This window comes from Pholcus phalangioides, unplaced genomic scaffold, assembly GCF_987345545.1.
Source record: "Pholcus phalangioides strain wild (caught in Gottingen) unplaced genomic scaffold, Ppha-v1.0 ptg000004l_1, whole genome shotgun sequence".
In the NCBI taxonomy this organism is placed as follows: Eukaryota; Metazoa; Arthropoda; class Arachnida; order Araneae; family Pholcidae; genus Pholcus; species Pholcus phalangioides.
Genome location: NW_028301597.1, coordinates 5,120,144 through 5,138,855, shown reverse-complemented (window position 1 = coordinate 5,138,855; position 18,712 = coordinate 5,120,144). Strand labels below are relative to the sequence as shown.

At 33.9% G+C, this 18,712-nt stretch overlaps 1 protein-coding gene across 1 annotated transcript in view; it reads right to left on the bottom strand.

The window, feature by feature from the left end:
• Positions 1–18,712, bottom strand: part of Dlg5 (MAGUK family member discs large 5) — a 63,773-nt gene that overhangs the window by 16,796 nt on the left and 28,265 nt on the right. Inside the window, exons 12-20 of the mRNA XM_089255910.1 lie at positions 16,176–16,278; positions 14,917–15,093; positions 14,243–14,426; positions 5,952–7,857; positions 5,203–5,365; positions 4,383–4,485; positions 3,509–3,677; positions 2,629–2,824; positions 1,359–1,461 (exon numbers count right to left, since the gene is read on the bottom strand). Coding sequence (XP_089112036.1) covers positions 1,359–1,461; positions 2,629–2,824; positions 3,509–3,677; positions 4,383–4,485; positions 5,203–5,365; positions 5,952–7,857; positions 14,243–14,426; positions 14,917–15,093; positions 16,176–16,278 — 3,104 coding nt within the window. The remainder of the gene's footprint in view (positions 1–1,358; positions 1,462–2,628; positions 2,825–3,508; positions 3,678–4,382; positions 4,486–5,202; positions 5,366–5,951; positions 7,858–14,242; positions 14,427–14,916; positions 15,094–16,175; positions 16,279–18,712) is intronic.

The window sequence follows — 18,712 nt, the reverse complement described above, 5'->3', positions numbered from 1 at the left end:
TAACAACTGACGAATTTTTAACATAAGTGTAAGTCCAGAAAAGCTAAGCTTTTTATCCAGAGTCTTTCTGGAAGAAACCATATTTGCAGTAACAAAACTTGATGTTACATTTGAAGTTTTCTTCTGTTGACTTCGCTGAACTAAAAACTACATTTGCTAAATAATTTCCAGCATGTGATAAGCCGGATGTGTCGATAGTATCAACATGGATGGCTTTACCACACTGTTTGATAATGCACAGAATTTATTCATTATGCATATCCATCCACCGCCATGCAATTTTTGATTTTATAAGTCAACTTTACATCCTCTAACTTCATTGTAAATCTTGGGTAACCATTAATCAGCTAAATTGGTACGACTATGGTATCTCTGATATTTGATATACATATTAATATATATATTATAATATTTAAAAAAATATTTGAAAATATAATATTTAAATTAATAGATATTTTTAAAATAATTTAATAAAAATTTAAATCACTTTAGAGCTGCATAAATAATTTTATTCAATTACAACAGATAATTTTTCATATCTGAAAAAAATTGATTTAAATCAGTGATTTTTAAAAAAAAATCAGTTGATTTAAATCATGACTTAAATCGCTGATTTACATCAATTGATTTAAATCCCTACAACCCTGGTACTTATACATTGCTTTAAATTTTGAATTGAATTATACTAAACTTTTGAATTCCTCTAATGTGTTTTTGTCTGTACACATATTATTTTCTAATTATTAAAAAAAATTAAAATCATAAATGTGATCTCTCAGCCCTTTTGTTTTGACATGTAAAATCACATGAATATTTTAACTACCATGAATGACAAAAACAAAATTCGCACTTTCATCAATCTTAGCTTGAAGATGATGTTTGATGCAAATCATTTACACCTTTATACGCACAGGCTTGTGGCAACAAATTTTGACGACAACGTTCAGTTGAACAGAGATAAATCTCAAAAACTAATATCATTGTTTACACATGGGAAATGGAGGAGAAAAGATGAGAGGAAAGCACGTTTCCATTCTTTCTCCCTCGCCCAGGTATCCTTTCCCTATGTATGTTATACTATATTTTTTAAATCGTTGGATTGTACCGAGGAAGAAAAGATAAAAATTTATAATGCTGAGGTAAGGGAATTATAAGTTCGTAAAAGGAAAAACAAAAGACAATCTTCATTTACAAGGTTACTAATGAAGAATCCCACAGGAAGGGAGAGAAAGCTTGAATGTATTTCTTCCAATTACACAGGGCAAGAGATATCTTGTTTCTGATCATTAATGAGTTAATAAAAGAAGCAGGATTAATTGATATGGTTAAACTACAAAATGAAAAATAAGAATACTAACTTTCAAAATTGTGAAGTGCTAAAATTTTCACAGTATCTGCAGGCTTGGCAAGTTCATATGCTGCTTCTTCGGCAGTTGCGTGGCGAAGATCTATGCCATTATACTGAAAAATACAGTATTCAAAAATTTAGAACCAAAATTAACAAACATGATACTGAGGGCTTGAATTTAGTCACTTTTGACGGTAGTAGTCTTCACTATATTGACATCAGAAGTCCTAATTTACAAATTACTCCTTTAAAAAAAATTTTTTTTACAGAGTAATTCTGCCACTCAGAGTACAACGATTTTGGTAATACATACCCAGGTTCACCACCTATGATTTAGATTAACACACAGAATGAAAGTTTTCAAGATGAAAAAAAAACCCATAATGGAAAAAAACAAATTCATATTAATGTACAACAGGCAGTCATAACTCATTAACCTTTCAACAGCCAATATTCATAACTGGAAACATTGAGTTTATTGATAAAATTTTTTTTTTTTTTTCATGAAAGCACTTGCTTTTTTTTTTTGCCTGAACATGCGAGATTCCAAACTTAATTTACAAAAACAAAAAAATCAAACATTTCAACACATACGCCATCAATTTCATTTTTTTAAATAACCTATTTTTATGGAGGAATACAATTTTAATTTTTATGTTGCTTTTATGGACATGTGCAATTCCAAAAAACATAACGGGAAAATTTTCTTTATAAATTTTTTGATTGTATAAAATGAAAGATCAAAAGGGGAACTAAAACACACAAATTATAAAAATCAATCAAAATCTGAATTTGGGTGATAAAACAGGTTTTTACGCATTTGGGCATCGAGTAGAGTGACCGATTTAGGCACGACTTCACAGATTGCCTTCCGCGCATAGACAAAAGAGATGGACTCTGAGTTTGTCTTCTCTCACATACCTGTATATTTTATTTAAACCGATTTCTGTATTATTGAGAGTGTCTCCCTTAGCTCCGTAGTTTATAGCGGTTGCCCATAGAAATTACGGACAATATGCAGTAGTTGGCAACTCTGTATATAAAACATATTTTGTGTATGCTAGGAAGGTACTTCCAAAATAACCAAAATGAACAGTAACTTTTTTAATGAACAGTTCCATAACTAAATGATCTGTATTCATTACAAAAAAAAAAAAATAATAATAATAATATATTCATTTATATATTTATTAATTTTTTTTGTTGAAAATAAAGTGAAGGTGTAGGATATGTAGGGAAGAAAATAAATCTGAATTAAAATTTAAAAACATATGCTGTACCTCTAATATTTGATCACCAGTTTTCAAATTGTCTTGAGCTGGGGAGTCATCTTGAATTGCATGAACAAATATGCCGACTGCATTTCCACCAACAAGGCTTATTCCTAGGTTGGAAGTGGTCTTTTTTAAAACTATCAAACGAGCTTCTGGAGCAATGGAAATTCTCATGCTCTTCCGCTTTTCACTGGGCAACAGACTAAATGAAATATAAATTTTTTTTAAATATTCAATAGACTTACTTCTTCAAATAAATCAGTATTTTTGGTCTTATAAAATTAACAAAAAACTGGAAGTAATGGTTATTTTTGAGGTCAGATCGGAAATCAGCAGTCAAAAATTGAAAACTATTAAATCTGTGTTCATGTTAAAAAAAAACCTCGACAAGCAGAATTAGCGTATGAATAAATTCAATCAACATAAATTGAAATTCTAGCAAAAAAGATTAATTAAAGTTTGTTGGATATCTAAGCCGAAATTTGCATTGTTTTAATCCTGTATACATAAATTTCATTTATTTAATCAACATGTTTACTTCGTTTTCTTTAAATTATAACCTATATTATAAGTTTTAGATCACACCAGGGCTTTAATTTACCCAGCATGCATAGGCATTTTGACAGGGCATGTGTGTTGTTTTTTTCAATTACATGCTCCACCCCAAAGCAGAATACGCCAAAATCTACGGCGTATGTCACAGAAAAATCAGTGCTACAGCAAACCAATCCGAAAGAGTTTCAAGAAAAGTGTAGAAAACACTATTATGGTAATTTTTACCATAAAACATTTCCAGTCAGCTGAGGGCTCATTGCAGAACAATACAAACCATTCTACTTTGGGGCTGCTACATAGAAATCTATGATCCATAATCCTGTTTTGTTACCTCAGATTGTTTTTTTTCTTAGTCAAAGTTGAAGCAGCAGAGCCAGGAATATCTTCGATTGACACGCTGTGAGATTTCATGTGACTTGATTTTGGTGGCAAAACAGGTGTTTCACAAGGTGATATATCTTCACTTGATCCATCATTCTCAGCCATTATTTCTTGATATTCTGCAAGTTAAAAAAAAATTAATGATTCATTGAATCATGTAAAAGAAAAATAAAAGTTCTGGGTATAAAACTTAAGTATAGTCCATTTCTTATTGTTAATTACCATTTGTGACAGAAAATAAGACACTTTCTCTGTAGAAGATAGGTCTGAAAAACAGAGCATATCTCATGCAACAGTACAAAGAGTTTGAGAGTTTACAAAATGTTTATAAAATACGAGTGCATCTTATGTGCTCGCAAATATGATAATGGTGATTTTCTTTTTATCAGTTGATTGATTCAATGCATTTGATAAGATGACAACCAAACCAAATATGAATCTCTTACAACATTCCTCTGAAGAACTTCCGACAAATTTATACATGCAGAAAGTGTTGTGTATGTAGTCTATAATGTTTACATGAATGTCTGTGAGGTTTGTATGTTATGTGTTCAAATGCTCCCATGTAGCTTCCAAATTGAAAGCACGATACTTTTGTGTTGTACTGCACACATCCTCTTACTGCCAAATATATTGTCAAGCAGTTCTGGGAAAGAACAGGTCTGCAAAGGTAAGAGAATTAGATGAAACACTGATACAGAGCAAAAAGTTAGTTGTGGGAGCAGATAAAAAAAAATAAAAGTAGGGAAACTAAACCTACATGAAAAAGTTGAAAAAAAAGAAGCTTGTGATGCACCAAGAATTAAATAAAATTTGAAACTTACTTTCAGGATTGTATTGCACAAGTATTGTAATGCTATCTACACATTGTCTAAGAACATTGGCAGCATGCCGATAAATTGCACTGCGCATATTTATTCCACACACCTGAAATAATTAATTTTTCATTGTAAATAAATATATTCTAACAATGTAATCTTTTATACACCCCTTTTTCCAGAAAAATATTGGTTCCCCAATTTCTCTCTTTTGTGTTAATATGAAAATAACTGAAAACTTGCAAAATACTTATGACAGAAAAATCTATAAATGCCTATTACCGAGAAATGACCATTAACATGATTTTGCCTTATATGCTATTTGGATTCTGTCCAAATTCATCTTATATATATATATTATATCACTATACACTGAGAGCACAACTTCAATTATAGCGACTTCCTGCATATAATTTGCATCATCATATAGCTCACATGAGCAAATTTCACTGATTTGAGAAGAAACAATCACCATATCACCCACAGATGAAAAATTTGCTACTCACAGGAAAAAAAAAAGTACTCTGATAATATGCATCACCGTAAAATTAATGAACAAAATATTGTAATGGTTGGTAACGCGAATGGTGCAGTTCCTGAACATGATATATCGAAAGCAACAAACAATTATTTGAAACCATAAAAATCAGATGAGTCTTTGGACATAGTCAAATATATTCAGAAACTTTATGTTTAAATTAGACTATTCTTTTTTGTTATATATTTTCCTGGATATTTTGTAATCTTTAAGTGTTTTATCTATAAAGAAGAAGTAGTAAGCTCTTTATTTTTAATCAGTATAAATCAACACAATAATTAATCAAACCTCAAGTAGATGATCTCCAATTTGTAAGCCAGCTTGTGCAGCCAGACTGTTTTCAGTTACAGATGACACAAAGATTCCCCCATTCGCGCCACCACTAATTTGAATTCCCAAAGGCTCTGAACTTTTTTCAATACATATGCTTCTTAAATCACCAGGCTTAGGGCTGAAAAGAAAAACCAATCAATCAAACCATTCAGTCAAAAACCAAAGTAATAAGAAAATCATGTGTGCTGTTACAAGAATCATTTTTGTCACACCACAGTTAATATTGTATACAAGAGCTGTTTCAGACAGTCATGTATGCACCCAAGGAGCACTTATTTCTGATGCTGATTTGTAGGATAAGGCCATGATCTTCAATAAAATCCTAGTAGCTGTGAAACTGTTCACAGCAAACCCAGGTAAGCTAAAAAAATTTGGCAAGTGGCATACGATTAGACCCCAGGATATGTACAGAGTACTTAGTATTTTTAGGTATTTATTCCAAACAAAATAAATCTGTCAGCAACTGCCAGACTGTTATTTTTTATATTTTCAGGAATTGTCTTTAGTATAACCAAAGTTCTCTATACTAGGTGGCTTTGGTTTGACCCATCCTAGTAATTTGAGACAGTCCACTGCATTCACTTTAAAAAGCTAGTATTCAAGGATATGTGTTTTGATAATAAAGAGAGAAATGTAGTCTACATTCCATTTTTTTAGACAAAATAAATTAATATCTGTTAGCAATAAATTATTTCAGAACTTACATGCGTCCCCTGAATTCTTGAGACACAGCTGGTGTGCCATCCTGATTTAGCCACTCTACAGTGAATGGAGGCAATGGGCTGCTTCTTTCTGAGACTGAGGAAGCTTTCTCGATGGAGCTGCTGGACACTTTACCAGCTGAAGATTTAGATGTCACACTGGGATTTGAAGGTATACGAATTCGTTGGTTTCGCTTTGGATACGTCAATAAACCATCAACTACTGCTGGGCTATATGAATCATCTCTATAAATTGTGTGCATATGGGAATGAGCAGGTACAACACGTTTTTGGTTTTGACAAGAGGTGCTCATAGGATGGTAATGAGGCAAGTCAATACTTTGAGTAGGAGATGGATTAGAGTAACTATACTGAGATGGGCAAGGAGAAGGCGATGGTGTAAAACTATGTCTACCATTATCTTTCAAAGTATATCGTCCAGCATCTGCACATGTATGAAAAGATCTGGATTCAGCTAACATAGAGTCAGTTGCTGATGCTGTTAATAAAGAGTCACCACATCTTGACGTGTAGACAGAAAAACTAGGAGGGGTTGAATAACGTGATGATGAAGGTAAAGGTGACACCACTAAAGCATTGCCATGATTTCCACAAGCAGAGCCCACACTGTGGTTATGAGGATGATGAGAATGAGTCAACCCACGCTGTCCACTGCTGATTGTATAAAATGGTGCATTGCTGCGCAAAAGGTTTGATGGACTAATGACGGATGCTGTCAAAGTAGAGGGAACAACAGGATACATGTGTCCAGAATGTGTACTAAGCGGTCGACTGTGTGGAGAGAAAGACAAAGGCATTCCTTCTGTGTTGCTGAAACTAGTTCTTTCCAATCCATTGCTTCCCATATTTTTACCATAGGATGGACTGGAGATGTTTGACTCTAGAGAACTTAAACAGTCAGAATCTGTACCTCCGAAATGAGCTGACCTAGGGCGTGTTCTGCTTCGATTTTTGTAGTATTCTAGGACATCTTTATTTCGATATGCAGACACAACAGAATAATCGAGGAGAGAGTTGGGACTGGCGCTACCATTGTAAGGAGATGGCCTCATATTATTCAACTGTTCATTACTCTGATCTGGTTTCAATGGACTTCCTATTTCAGGAGAAGTATACGATGAACCGGAACTTGATGTTTGGGTGGGTATCGCAGCAGAAGATTTTATAGGAATACTAGTTATTTTTGAGCAATCTGAATTTTGATGTTTGCGCTGGCAATCAACAAACACTGAAATCCTCTCTCTGTCCATACTTACAGAGCAATGACTATGGTTTTCATTATCACTAGAATCTTCAAGAACACTACTACCCCGTGAATTAGGTGGTTTGGAGTTATGTTTCACACCCCCTTCATACAAACTAAACTGTTTATTCACAGTAGCTAGAGACTTCCTCTCTGACTTTTTACGACTTGGAAATCTGGTGACAGTGCCTATTTCATTATATTGTATTAGTGGACCTTTGTACTTCGGCCATGTACCACCATTCTTTTCTTGCTTTTTTGAGCTTTGTTTGACCAATGGTTTGCTGTGAACTTCAAGAACAGAATCCAGTTCAGCAATTGGATCTTCTTCATCACGACCAGATGATGATGGAGAGCGTTTTTTTTCTTTCAAGAATCTTTTCTCTCCAAACAACTTGTGGTATGCCCTATCCAACAAAGTAGGTTGAGATGATGGATATTTACTACGATCATCTGATGCTGCTTTTCTATGCCGGAAAATGGGAGATGAAGGAGGACGTTCAGTGCTAGATGAATTCTTTTTAGTTTCCACTGATTTCAAGCTGTAATCTTTTGAAGTTTTAGAGGCTGATTCACTGGACGATGATGGACTCGAGTGATGTATGCTACCATCTTCTGCAGGAGATGCTGGAACACTATCACTACCTGCCAGAGGAGAAAAAAATGAGAGATGATTAGTTTTCGTAAAACAAAGAGATATATAAAAGAAATCAAAAAAGTGAATTAAGAAATCTGAGTCTTAGACAGCAATACTGAAACATAGCTCTCTATTTCCCCACCCAAACTTTTTTACAAATTCTGTGTGTTTTTAGGAAAAAAAAAGAGCTATTAATGATTCAATGTCACTAAACAAATCATCATCAAACAATGTCTCTGCCAGCATTTCTGTTAGATGTCTATGCACTGTTAATGACCATATTCATGGAGCGATTGTCAAACGGCCAATTGAATAACATGCAGGTGAATGTTAAAGTGCATGTTAGAAAAGATTTGTATTCTCTACAAAACAGTGAGCAGCTGTGACAAGTCCATGGCATTTAACGAGTGATGATGATCATCTTGATGCTGATTCGTCAATAAAAGATCAAGTGTTCTTTCTTTTTTCCTCTGCTGCTGTGAGCGTTTTTGAAAACAAGATAGAGGACGATCGCATTGATTATCTTTGCAAGATGTTATTTGTTTTTATTATTGGTAGTTTTATTTTGTTGAATAAAGTAACGAATTAGAGAAATTTCAAGAAACAGATGTTTGTGACGGTGGTATAGCTATTCATACGTTTCACCTCGTGACAAGAAACATGCTCGATCACATTTCTGGAAGATATGGAGGAATACGATTACGATTCTTAAGTAATTAATGAGGTATGTAAAGTTTATTTAACAGTTATTCATTTTCTTTTTATAAAATTATTATATAAACAAATTTAAGTATCCAAGTGTGATACATAATGCACTTGAATGGTCCCTGATTATCCCACAACCAAGGTCCCCACGGCCAGGATTTATTGCGGGCCCATTGAAAGTAAATTTACAATGTAAAAACAAAAAATTTATGATCAACCCCGGCCCAGGGCTGATGCTCTTTCTGCATTCCCACCCGATTTTCCCATGTGCCAACTGGTGCTGCTTTTTTATAACAATATTATTGCAAATGCTGAAAAAATATTAATGTCTGATGATTTCACGAAAGAAAAGTCAATTTCTCTTTTTCCATATAAAAATACATATTACTTTTCCTTTCAAAAGCAGAGGTTTATGTATGTATATTTGATTGAGCCATCAAAGAAATGCCGGTGTGTAAACAATACTCTGTGCTGTTTGTAAATAATACCAATGGGGATGGGAAGAGAATATGCTATTTCCTTGTGAAATCATCATTTGCAAGTGTATAATTATTAAAAATGTAGAAAAAATTACATTCCAAAAAAAATTTTGCGCAACTTATTGATGGTATGATGGTTAATTTAAAGCAATTATAAAGTCAGTTGATTAATCCCGTCCTCTATTTTTATGACCCAATGTTGAGCATACAAATACTTTAATTTTTCTGAATGTTTTTTTTCAATTTATGATTGTCCAATTTGTTTAACATACGATGTGATGTCATAAGGCTAAAATAACGTTTTTGAGAAGTTTGAAAAAATTATGTATCAATTTAATGTTTTCATTTAATCAGTATATAAAATTATTAATTTATATGAATAGCAACTATTTCTTCAAATGTGGTACTAACTAGACAGTTCTCTCTTTTAATTGCAAAACATAAAAAATAGGTTAAGAATTTATGAAAATCCCCCCCCCCCCCTTCTCAGGTTCTCCACTTTTTCACAAAAGATAATTTGATAATTTGTATGAAATCACCCTACAACAAGAGGGTCTCACGCTATATTCTGCCTTTTAATTATTCTATCAATATATTTATGAGTACAATAAATAGCAATCATAGTTTTGAAAGTTTAATTGACTAATTTTTTTCAAAATTTTTAATTTTTTTTTCCAGTTTTAATTTTTAAACATTATTTTCAGAGTACAGTGTCTTTACACTACAAAAAAACATGTTTTATGTGTTCATTATTATGCAGGAAAAATGTAAAAGTCTATATTCAAGGTATATCCCAAAACATACTGCCTCGTATCAGAGATTTGTGTGCTGAAAAAATCTTGGAAACAAGAAAATGGAAATACATTTTCATCTGCGCATTACATTACTAATAACATTGGACTACAAACAGATTGTATCAAGAAGCACAATTTATCTTTACATTGAGAAGCTAAACTAGAATTTTTTTTTTATATCATTAAGAGTTGTACTCAAAATGCTTAAATGCATACTCATAATAAGCATCCAATAAGTACATAATTTATATAGTTATCCAAATTTTGCAGTTATACAAAATATATACAGTGCCGTGTAACATTTAAATACATAATGAAATGGCACAGTATAACTATAGTACACGGTTCCGACATGACACTAGCCATAGGAAGAGAACCAAACATCTGAAAAACAGATGAGAAATTATGTTCCATATGAAATTTATAATGCTTTCTGAAAAAACCTCTAGAAATTTTAATCAGTGAATCACTTTGAATCATCAAAAATACAGGAAAAAAATTTAACAATGATCAATTTTTTTTCTTTCAATAATTTAAAGCATATTTTAATTACCAAACGAACAGAACAAATTGAATGCAATGACAATGAAATAGAATTCAAGCTTCTAATATATGTATATACATATACAAAAACAGATTTGAATGTCTTCATTATTATTAATATTACATATACAGCTGATGTGCTTATAACATCCCCACAACTTTTTCTCACATATTAAGACTAACTATTTCATGTCCCCCACATCCTGAAACAGGACCCCTAGGCTGGGATCTTTGACGGCCCCTTCTTTAGTGCATTTACAGCATGAAAAAAAATTACGGTAATTGTCCCGGGACTGGAGCCCTGTTAGTCCCGCCCCTTGTAGGGGGGCCATGGTTCCAACTCTATTCATTCTCGATAAGATTTTCCGTTTAAAGCGTTTTCCCATGATGGTTTAAAAAAAATGTTATAGGCGGGACAGATCCACTGTTTATACGTATGTTTGGTAATCCGCAAAATTAACTTTGAATTGTCCAAAAATGATATGCATTTCATGAAACTATGAAGTACCCAAGAAAGAAACCAAAGGAAGGAATTCAAATTTTGCAAAAGAAATTACTAAAAAAAAAAAAATTTTTTTTTCTAAGTCCTTGTAATCTAAATTGTTCAGTCAAATCCGGTTATAATGAACTCCAAGATACTGGAGAAATCACTTCGTTATAACGAAATTTCGTTATAAGGCAATTCCAGGTTTTTGCAATGTTCCTATGTAAACTTAGCTGGGGGATTAGAAAAGTGTTCGTTAGAACAATATTTTTTTGCTATAACAGTATTTATTAAAACAGGATTCAACTGCATTAGAATTGTCAAAAAATAGTGAAAAAACATTTTTTTTTGTCCACAAAACAGACTTACCAAGAGAAAGAAGGAAAAAAAATGAAATGAATTCAGAGTTCGTGAATAAAATTTAAATTTTTGAAACGTATCCCAAAAAATCCACGTCCACAAAATAAATATTACAGAAAAGTGGGAAAAAAAGTCTGAAAACATACTAATCGCACATGCGTTAACATGGCTGTTATTTTTTAACAGCCCAAAGAGCAGTGGCTACATTTTCCCACAAAAAACCGGTCTGTGAAGCACAGAGAATACCATTTTCCAAATAAGCATCGTTTTAACATGTGCTTGCATGTTAACAGCCATAAGTATTATATCCATTCATTGTGAGATAGCAATAGAAAGGAATACAAATTTTGTTCAAAAAATACCCAACCATAATTTTTTGTAGATAAGCCAATGAAGCAACAAAGGCATGGTTTGGTGCACATAATCCTAAAGTGCATGCATGGATTTTTTACTGCCTGCGAACACTACCAGTCACCAGCAGACTGTCGGTGAGTGAGGAAGTGTAAGTAAGCACTGTCAAATTTCCATTTTTGATAAAATGACAGAAAAACTTGAACAATGCTACTACATTAAATTTTGAGTAAAGTTTGGTGATGCCCAAGTGAAAATGATCTGCCAGATTCATCAAGCCTTCAGGGATAGAGCAATGGGCACCACACAGAAAAAGAAGTGGTACAAACGCTTCAAGACAGCTGCACATCAGTGTAGTGTGAAGCATGTTCTTAGATAGGCCTTCAATATCCAGAAATGAAATTCTCATTGACCAAATAAGGTCAACAGTGGTGAAGCGGGATTATCAGAGATTATGATTAGTGACTGCAGACAAGGTGAGCATTGGTTTTAGATTCATTCATTTGGACTGAGGATTTGGGGCTTCAAGAGAATCTCAGCAAAGTTTGTGCCAAAGCTGTCAATGATCAAACAGAAGAAATTTTGTTTGGAGATTGCACAGGACATGCTGGTGACTGTGGACACAACTTTCTCTCAGGCGATGAGTCCTGGGTTGATGGGTAGGACCCAGAAACTAAGTTGAAGTCATCACAATGAAAACATTCAATCTCCCTGAAACCATAAAAAGTAAGGTAGGTCTGCAGCAATGTTCAAGTCATGCTGCTGTCTTCTTTGACTTCAGTGCCGTGGTTCATCACGAGTACACACACCACACCCATCACCAAAAGGTACTATCTACAGCGGTGATTCCCAACGTGAGGGCCCCCATGCTCCCCAAGGGCACGATTTGAGTGGCAATTTTTCTATGAAGGCTTCTGGAACCTTCTGACCTCCCTTCATTTTTTATATCAGTTCAAATTGTTATTTTTAACAATTTCTTGATGACTTCTTTCTTTTATTTTTCAGTGGAAGGGATTTGACTAAGGGTTCTTGATCTTTTGTGTTCCATGGAAAATTTATGCCAGTAAGATAAAGTCCACGGACCCCCCGTTACAAGAAAATGAAGGCCATGAACTCCTTCAAAAATTTATATTCTGAGCAATGCAAAATAATGAGTCAATTGTTTGCTCATCCAAGTTCACAGACCCCCTCCCCCAAAGTCTCTCAGAGAACCTCTGATTAAGAACCATTACTTTTAACTAATCAAAAGTAGACAAAAATTGGGGGAGGCAAAGCAAAGACCCCTGGAAAGGGGTCAAGGAGGAAAAGCAAAAAATGATGGTTGGGGGCACTTTGCTATGGAACTATGAAGTTTCGTCGGGGGGGAGGGGAAAGTAGGATTTTGGTGGGCATGGACGAAAAAAGGTTGAAAACCACTGATCTAGAGATTCTTCATTGCCTGCAAGATGCAAACGGCAGGTCCTCTGGGCAACAGGCAGCTCCATCACGATAATGAACCTTTCTTTCTTTCAAACCGAGCACAACTCCAGTCTATAGCCATGGGCAATTTACTACCCAGTGAGTTGTGCCAGAAGTGTAAGTGTGTGTACCTAGCAGTCTGAGCGTGTATCTAGTTTTGTGTCTAATTATTCAGTGTTGCCATTTATATTTTAGAAGTGAAGTGTAATGACTGAATATTTGTACCAGATGTAGTCCCGTTGTTCTCTGGGGCAAGACTTTTTAAAGGGGAGATCAGCTCGCATTTGCGTTGTGAAGTTGGGAACCGCAGGAAACCAATTTTAGTCAGCCACCACAGTGGCACCAGCGGGATTTAAATCCAAGGGAGATAATGCACCTATCAATTCTTCATATTTGATACAGTGTTTCCTGGCCAAACACAACAGACCTGTGCTTTGTCAGGCTCTGACATGGCTACGTGTGACTTCTGGCTCTTCTTCAAGCTGAAAATGAGGCATTCCAGTGCTGCTTTCAACAGTGACAGAACTGTTAGGAGAAAGGTGTGGCAGCAGTCCAAGGGGACTACATTGAAGGAGATTAGTGTAAGATTGGTGTATCTGAATATATATTTTTTATGAACAAATGTTGGATACTTTTTTGAACAAACCTTGTATATAAGGATGAAATTTAACTGATTCAAAATATTTGCAGCTTGAAATGATGAAGTTTGTTTCTTGACAGAATGTCAGCAAAAGAAATGCATCAAATATTGCCAGAGTAAACAGGGAGGCAAATGACTAGAATAACACATGCACGAAGAATCCAGAATGGATTTCATCATTTCAAGTATGCTGCAGAGCAGTTGGTAAAAAAATAATATGGGTTGAATGAATTTATAGAATGATTTCATAAGCTTTCAAGCAATAAAATGATACATCTACAATGCAGTTACCATTGACAAAGCCATGGTTCAGACAACACAACTTTTCAAAGGCCTTTTACATTTGCGATACCTCTACTTCATCTTGACACACTTCTGCAGCATGCTAAATTCCTTTGACAAAATGATTGGCAACCACTGCTCTGTCTATACAATTAGGTATAAAATAATTTTATTCCAAAAATATCCCATGGTATCCCACAAAGATCTCACAGGAATCACTGATATACCAGTTAATTGGGTGGGGGGGGGGGGTCACCTGGATGATGTAATGAAAGGAAGATAAAACAGAATTATTACCATTGCTGTTCTTAGGACTGGAGCCTTTTTTCCTATCCTCTGTGATCTGATTGTTAGAAAAACAGCAGCTAGGAGGGGAACTTGGGCAAGGTATGCATTTCAAAACTTGCAGTGTCAAGGTGGAACTTGACAAATCAAATAAGTCTTCGGCTCCTTGCACATTCTCAACTGATTTACCATTTACCTAAGAAATAAAATAATTAGCATGTTACAATTTTTTGAACATGAAATTTTGTAATACAAAGTTTGCATTAATTTGTGAAGTCTAACCAATTATTATTTTATCTAATATGGGACAGTAAGCATTATTTAGCATGAACAAAATAAAGTATAGCATAAACAACTTTCTCCTGACATGAACCAGAAGTTCCCCACAAGAACTTCTATTAAATTAGTGCATGGTTTTAATAATACTAGCTCAAAAACTTTAACGCCTTTGAAAAAGATAATAATGATACTTATAAGTAGATTTTTTTAAGCGAAACACTTGGTGTGGAAATTTATGGCAAACACATATTATGCTTATTGCACACATGCACATACCTATGAAATTATATTTGATAGTACATGACATTTTAAAGAAATAATTTCAGAAATTTAAAATTCTGAATTTTTAAAATTTTATTTAATCATCTGATAGCTCATTGAAAGTTATAATAGCTGGAGATTCTTACAGCCAGTAGTCTATCTCCCACTGCAACTGAGCATTCACGAGCAGCAACTGATCCAGGAGTAATACGACTCACATACACACCATTTTCTAGAGACAGTCCATGTCGCTTACCTCCATGAATATTCAATATAATATTGCTTACACCCCTGCTGCTAGTTAGTTTACGTCTCTTCAAAACCTGCAAGTAATTCATTAATGGCTTATTGGAAAGAAACAAAACATATAAATCTGCTAAAATCTGGGAGGGAAAAAACACTTTGCTACTTAATTATATTAAAAATCTGAATAAAATATTTGAATCTTTTAGGTCAGCATTTCTCAACCTATGCTCCATGAACCAGAGGTGATCCGAAGGTACGCTTGATAAAGTTATTAAAATTGTTGTAACTCATATTAGTAATATATACATGGGTTCAAATGAAATTATATTTTTATTCCTAGGCTCACCATACATCATCGAGGAGAATGCAGGAAATTGTGATCCTAAATACGGATATCACTAAATTTTGCCAGTAATTGAAATTTATTGTTTTAAATGAAATTTGCTAATTACTACTAAAATTAGTACAGGGTGTAGAAATAAACATATGCTAAAAATTGTAGTAAACAGAAATGTATTTTGCAAAAACAGTAATCCAAATCATCTGATGGCCATATTTGATTGAGAAAAATGATGTAAACTGGCATCTTAAAATACAGGAGATCACCAACTGTCATCAAAAACATTGTCAGAAGTTGGCATGGCACAATCACCAATCATGATTAAAATTTAAAAAGAAAATCTCGGACAAAACTTTAAATCACACAAATATGCAAGAGGAGTATTTATAACTTATGCCATAATTATCATAATATAATTTTTATTATGAAAATGCCCTGTGTATTGATGATTTTACTAAATATTACACATTCAAATAAGTATCGTTGAAAAAAAAATGAAAAAAAATGTATAAGTTCTCTTGCACTTTGTTACGATATGCAGAACCAGAGCAGATTAGCACCACTCTTGAAGATATGTTCGCATCATTAGATTTATCTTAACAGTGCCTATCTTTAGACACCACTAGTTTCTATCTTTACCATTACCATAATTATTATGAGCATTTCTGATATTTTCACTATAATACATGACAGCCATGAGAGTACAGTGCAATCAGTCTCATGCTAAAATTTGTGGGTTTTTTTGTTCATTTTCACTGCCATTAGTTTCGACATCTAATAAACATTTTGACAGAGGTAGATGTAATTCAATATACTTACCAAACAAACTTTTCCATTATTATTGCTTATTGCTTCCATTGCAGCAGTTCTATCACAACTAGTCACATCAACATCATTGATTTTAATAATACAATCATTTATCCTGCCATAACAAGAAAGAATTAAATGACTACTAGAGAATGGTTTCAACTATATTCAGCAGACAATAGATACACATAGTCGAATTGCAATAATTCCCAGCATATAATTAATCCATTCCTGGGAATTTCACTACTTTGAGAGGCACTACTTGAGATCCAGTAATACACAGCAAAGTTTACTCCATGAACAAAATATTGCAACATGAATGTCCATTAAAAAAATCTAAGAAATTAAGCTACCAACATTTTATAACTTATGAATGTACACAAGATCTTACGGTTAGCACAGCAGTAGTGATCTGTATCACCACTAATGAAATTTTAAGGAGAGAGAGAGAGAGAGAAAATGGGAGGTAATCAACAGAATTATATGTATAAAACTGAGGTAAATAATTCTACACTTATTTGAGAGATGTTTGAGATAATTTTTCAAAGCTGTTTTTCATTAATTCTGAAAATTTCTTTAAACCTAAAAATAATGTATGCAATATAATGATCAAGTAAATATATGTAATAAAGGAATAAAATAAAATAAAGTAACTCTGAATGTTTTTTTATAAAATTCAAAGTATGTATCATGGCTGATATGGTTATGAGGATTCAAAGAGAAGGCGATCAAATATTATGACAATAATAAGCCTGTTTTCTGTGTTTACTGATCTTACTGAAAAATAAGAACATTTAAATGTAAATTTTCAATGTTTACATCTAAAATCACAATAGTTTCAAATGTCTATCACCATTAACGTTGCTGTCACGGTTCCATGTTCAAACCGGAGGGAGGATATAGATAAGATATTTTCCTTAACGAGCTTGAGGCGACCACCAATAGACAGCGCTTTCATTTCCAACTCATCCCATTAATGGCAGTAAATTGCAATATAGCAATATGGCCAGAATTGGTGTTTGGTGAAGTAGTTTGAAACAAGAAAAACTTAAACAGATAGTTTTTGTACGTGTATCATAGGGACAAAATTATTACAGACATGCCAACATTGGCTTAAAGCTTGTCAGAAGTGATGAATGTTCAGCTTTGCAATGGGCTCCCCCATTCCCCAAGACAACATAAATATGGTACAATAAAAAATAATCACTCAAAAGTTTATATTTTTTAAAATTTTAATTGAAAGTTCATTAAATAGTGGCACTGGAACCTAGAAGGCTCAGGCTACATAACTCACGAATATTCAATGCAATCCCAAACTGCATATGACCGTGTGGGCCGTATATAGATGTCTAGCAACCCAAAACCCCCATCCCTGTTTTCTTCATATTACAGCTCATACGGTACCTACAACGAAACATTCTTTCCGACACAAGTTCCGCAAGCTCGACCATGCACTATACAAATGAAGCCGAGTCCGGACCCACAGCACTGACCCACTCAAAAACCTGTTTAGTCCACAGCGTGGGGTGGTTTTGACAGAAAACAGTCTTTTGCGTGTTTAGGCATCGAGTAGTAGAGCGGGGGGTTTAGACATGGCTTTACAGATTATCTTCCACGCACAAACAGATCTGCTTCGAGTTTGTCTTCTCTTGAATTCTCTCACATGCATATACAAATTCATTATTATGGTAAAGATCAATGCAATTTTATAAAAATAACAATAAAAATAAGTAAAACACCACAAGAAACTCAAAGACCAGATTTTATAAACCAATTTCCATAGTATTGGGAGAGTCTGAGTCTCCCGTAGCTCTGTAGTTCATTGCGACCGTCCGTAGAAACTACAAACAATCCATAGCAGTTGGCAACTCTGTTATTACAACTTATTACAAGAGTAAATAAGTCTAAAACTTGCATAAATCATGAATTTCAAATATAGTGCTACCTCAGCTAGTGAATGCCTCAGCTTATGAATTTTTCAGATAACAATGATTTTTCTGCCTCGGCTAAAAGATATGGATTTGCTAACAAACATTTCCGTGGACATGGATGCACGCACTAACATAAAACAGCTGAGTAGGGAGCAGAATTTCAGCATTAGTCATCATTGGAATTGCAGTCACTCCAGCTCGATTAAGTCATGTCCACTTCAGAATCTTTTTTAAAATGTACCTTCATTTGTTTTTCTTAATTTTCTTATGAATGAAAGATGTTGAATGTTCATGATGAATGAAAGATTCAGCTAATAAAAATGGAATAAAAAAAGCAGCGTATGTTGATGTTGAATTATTAATACGTTGTCAATAGAACTGCTTCAACAACAGGGCACCAGTATCGATTGATAAGGGACAACTTCAGGTTGTGGTGTCTCAGGGAATTTTTCTCTAAGAGGCATGTGAATAAATGGAATAGCTTATCTACGGGGATCATCAACACAACTGATACGTTTAAAAAGAAATACTATAATATATTGGGGTAAATCGAGAAGCTATCCATACTTAGAATAAGACAACCATAAATATTTTTTTATGGGCTTCGTATTATATTTT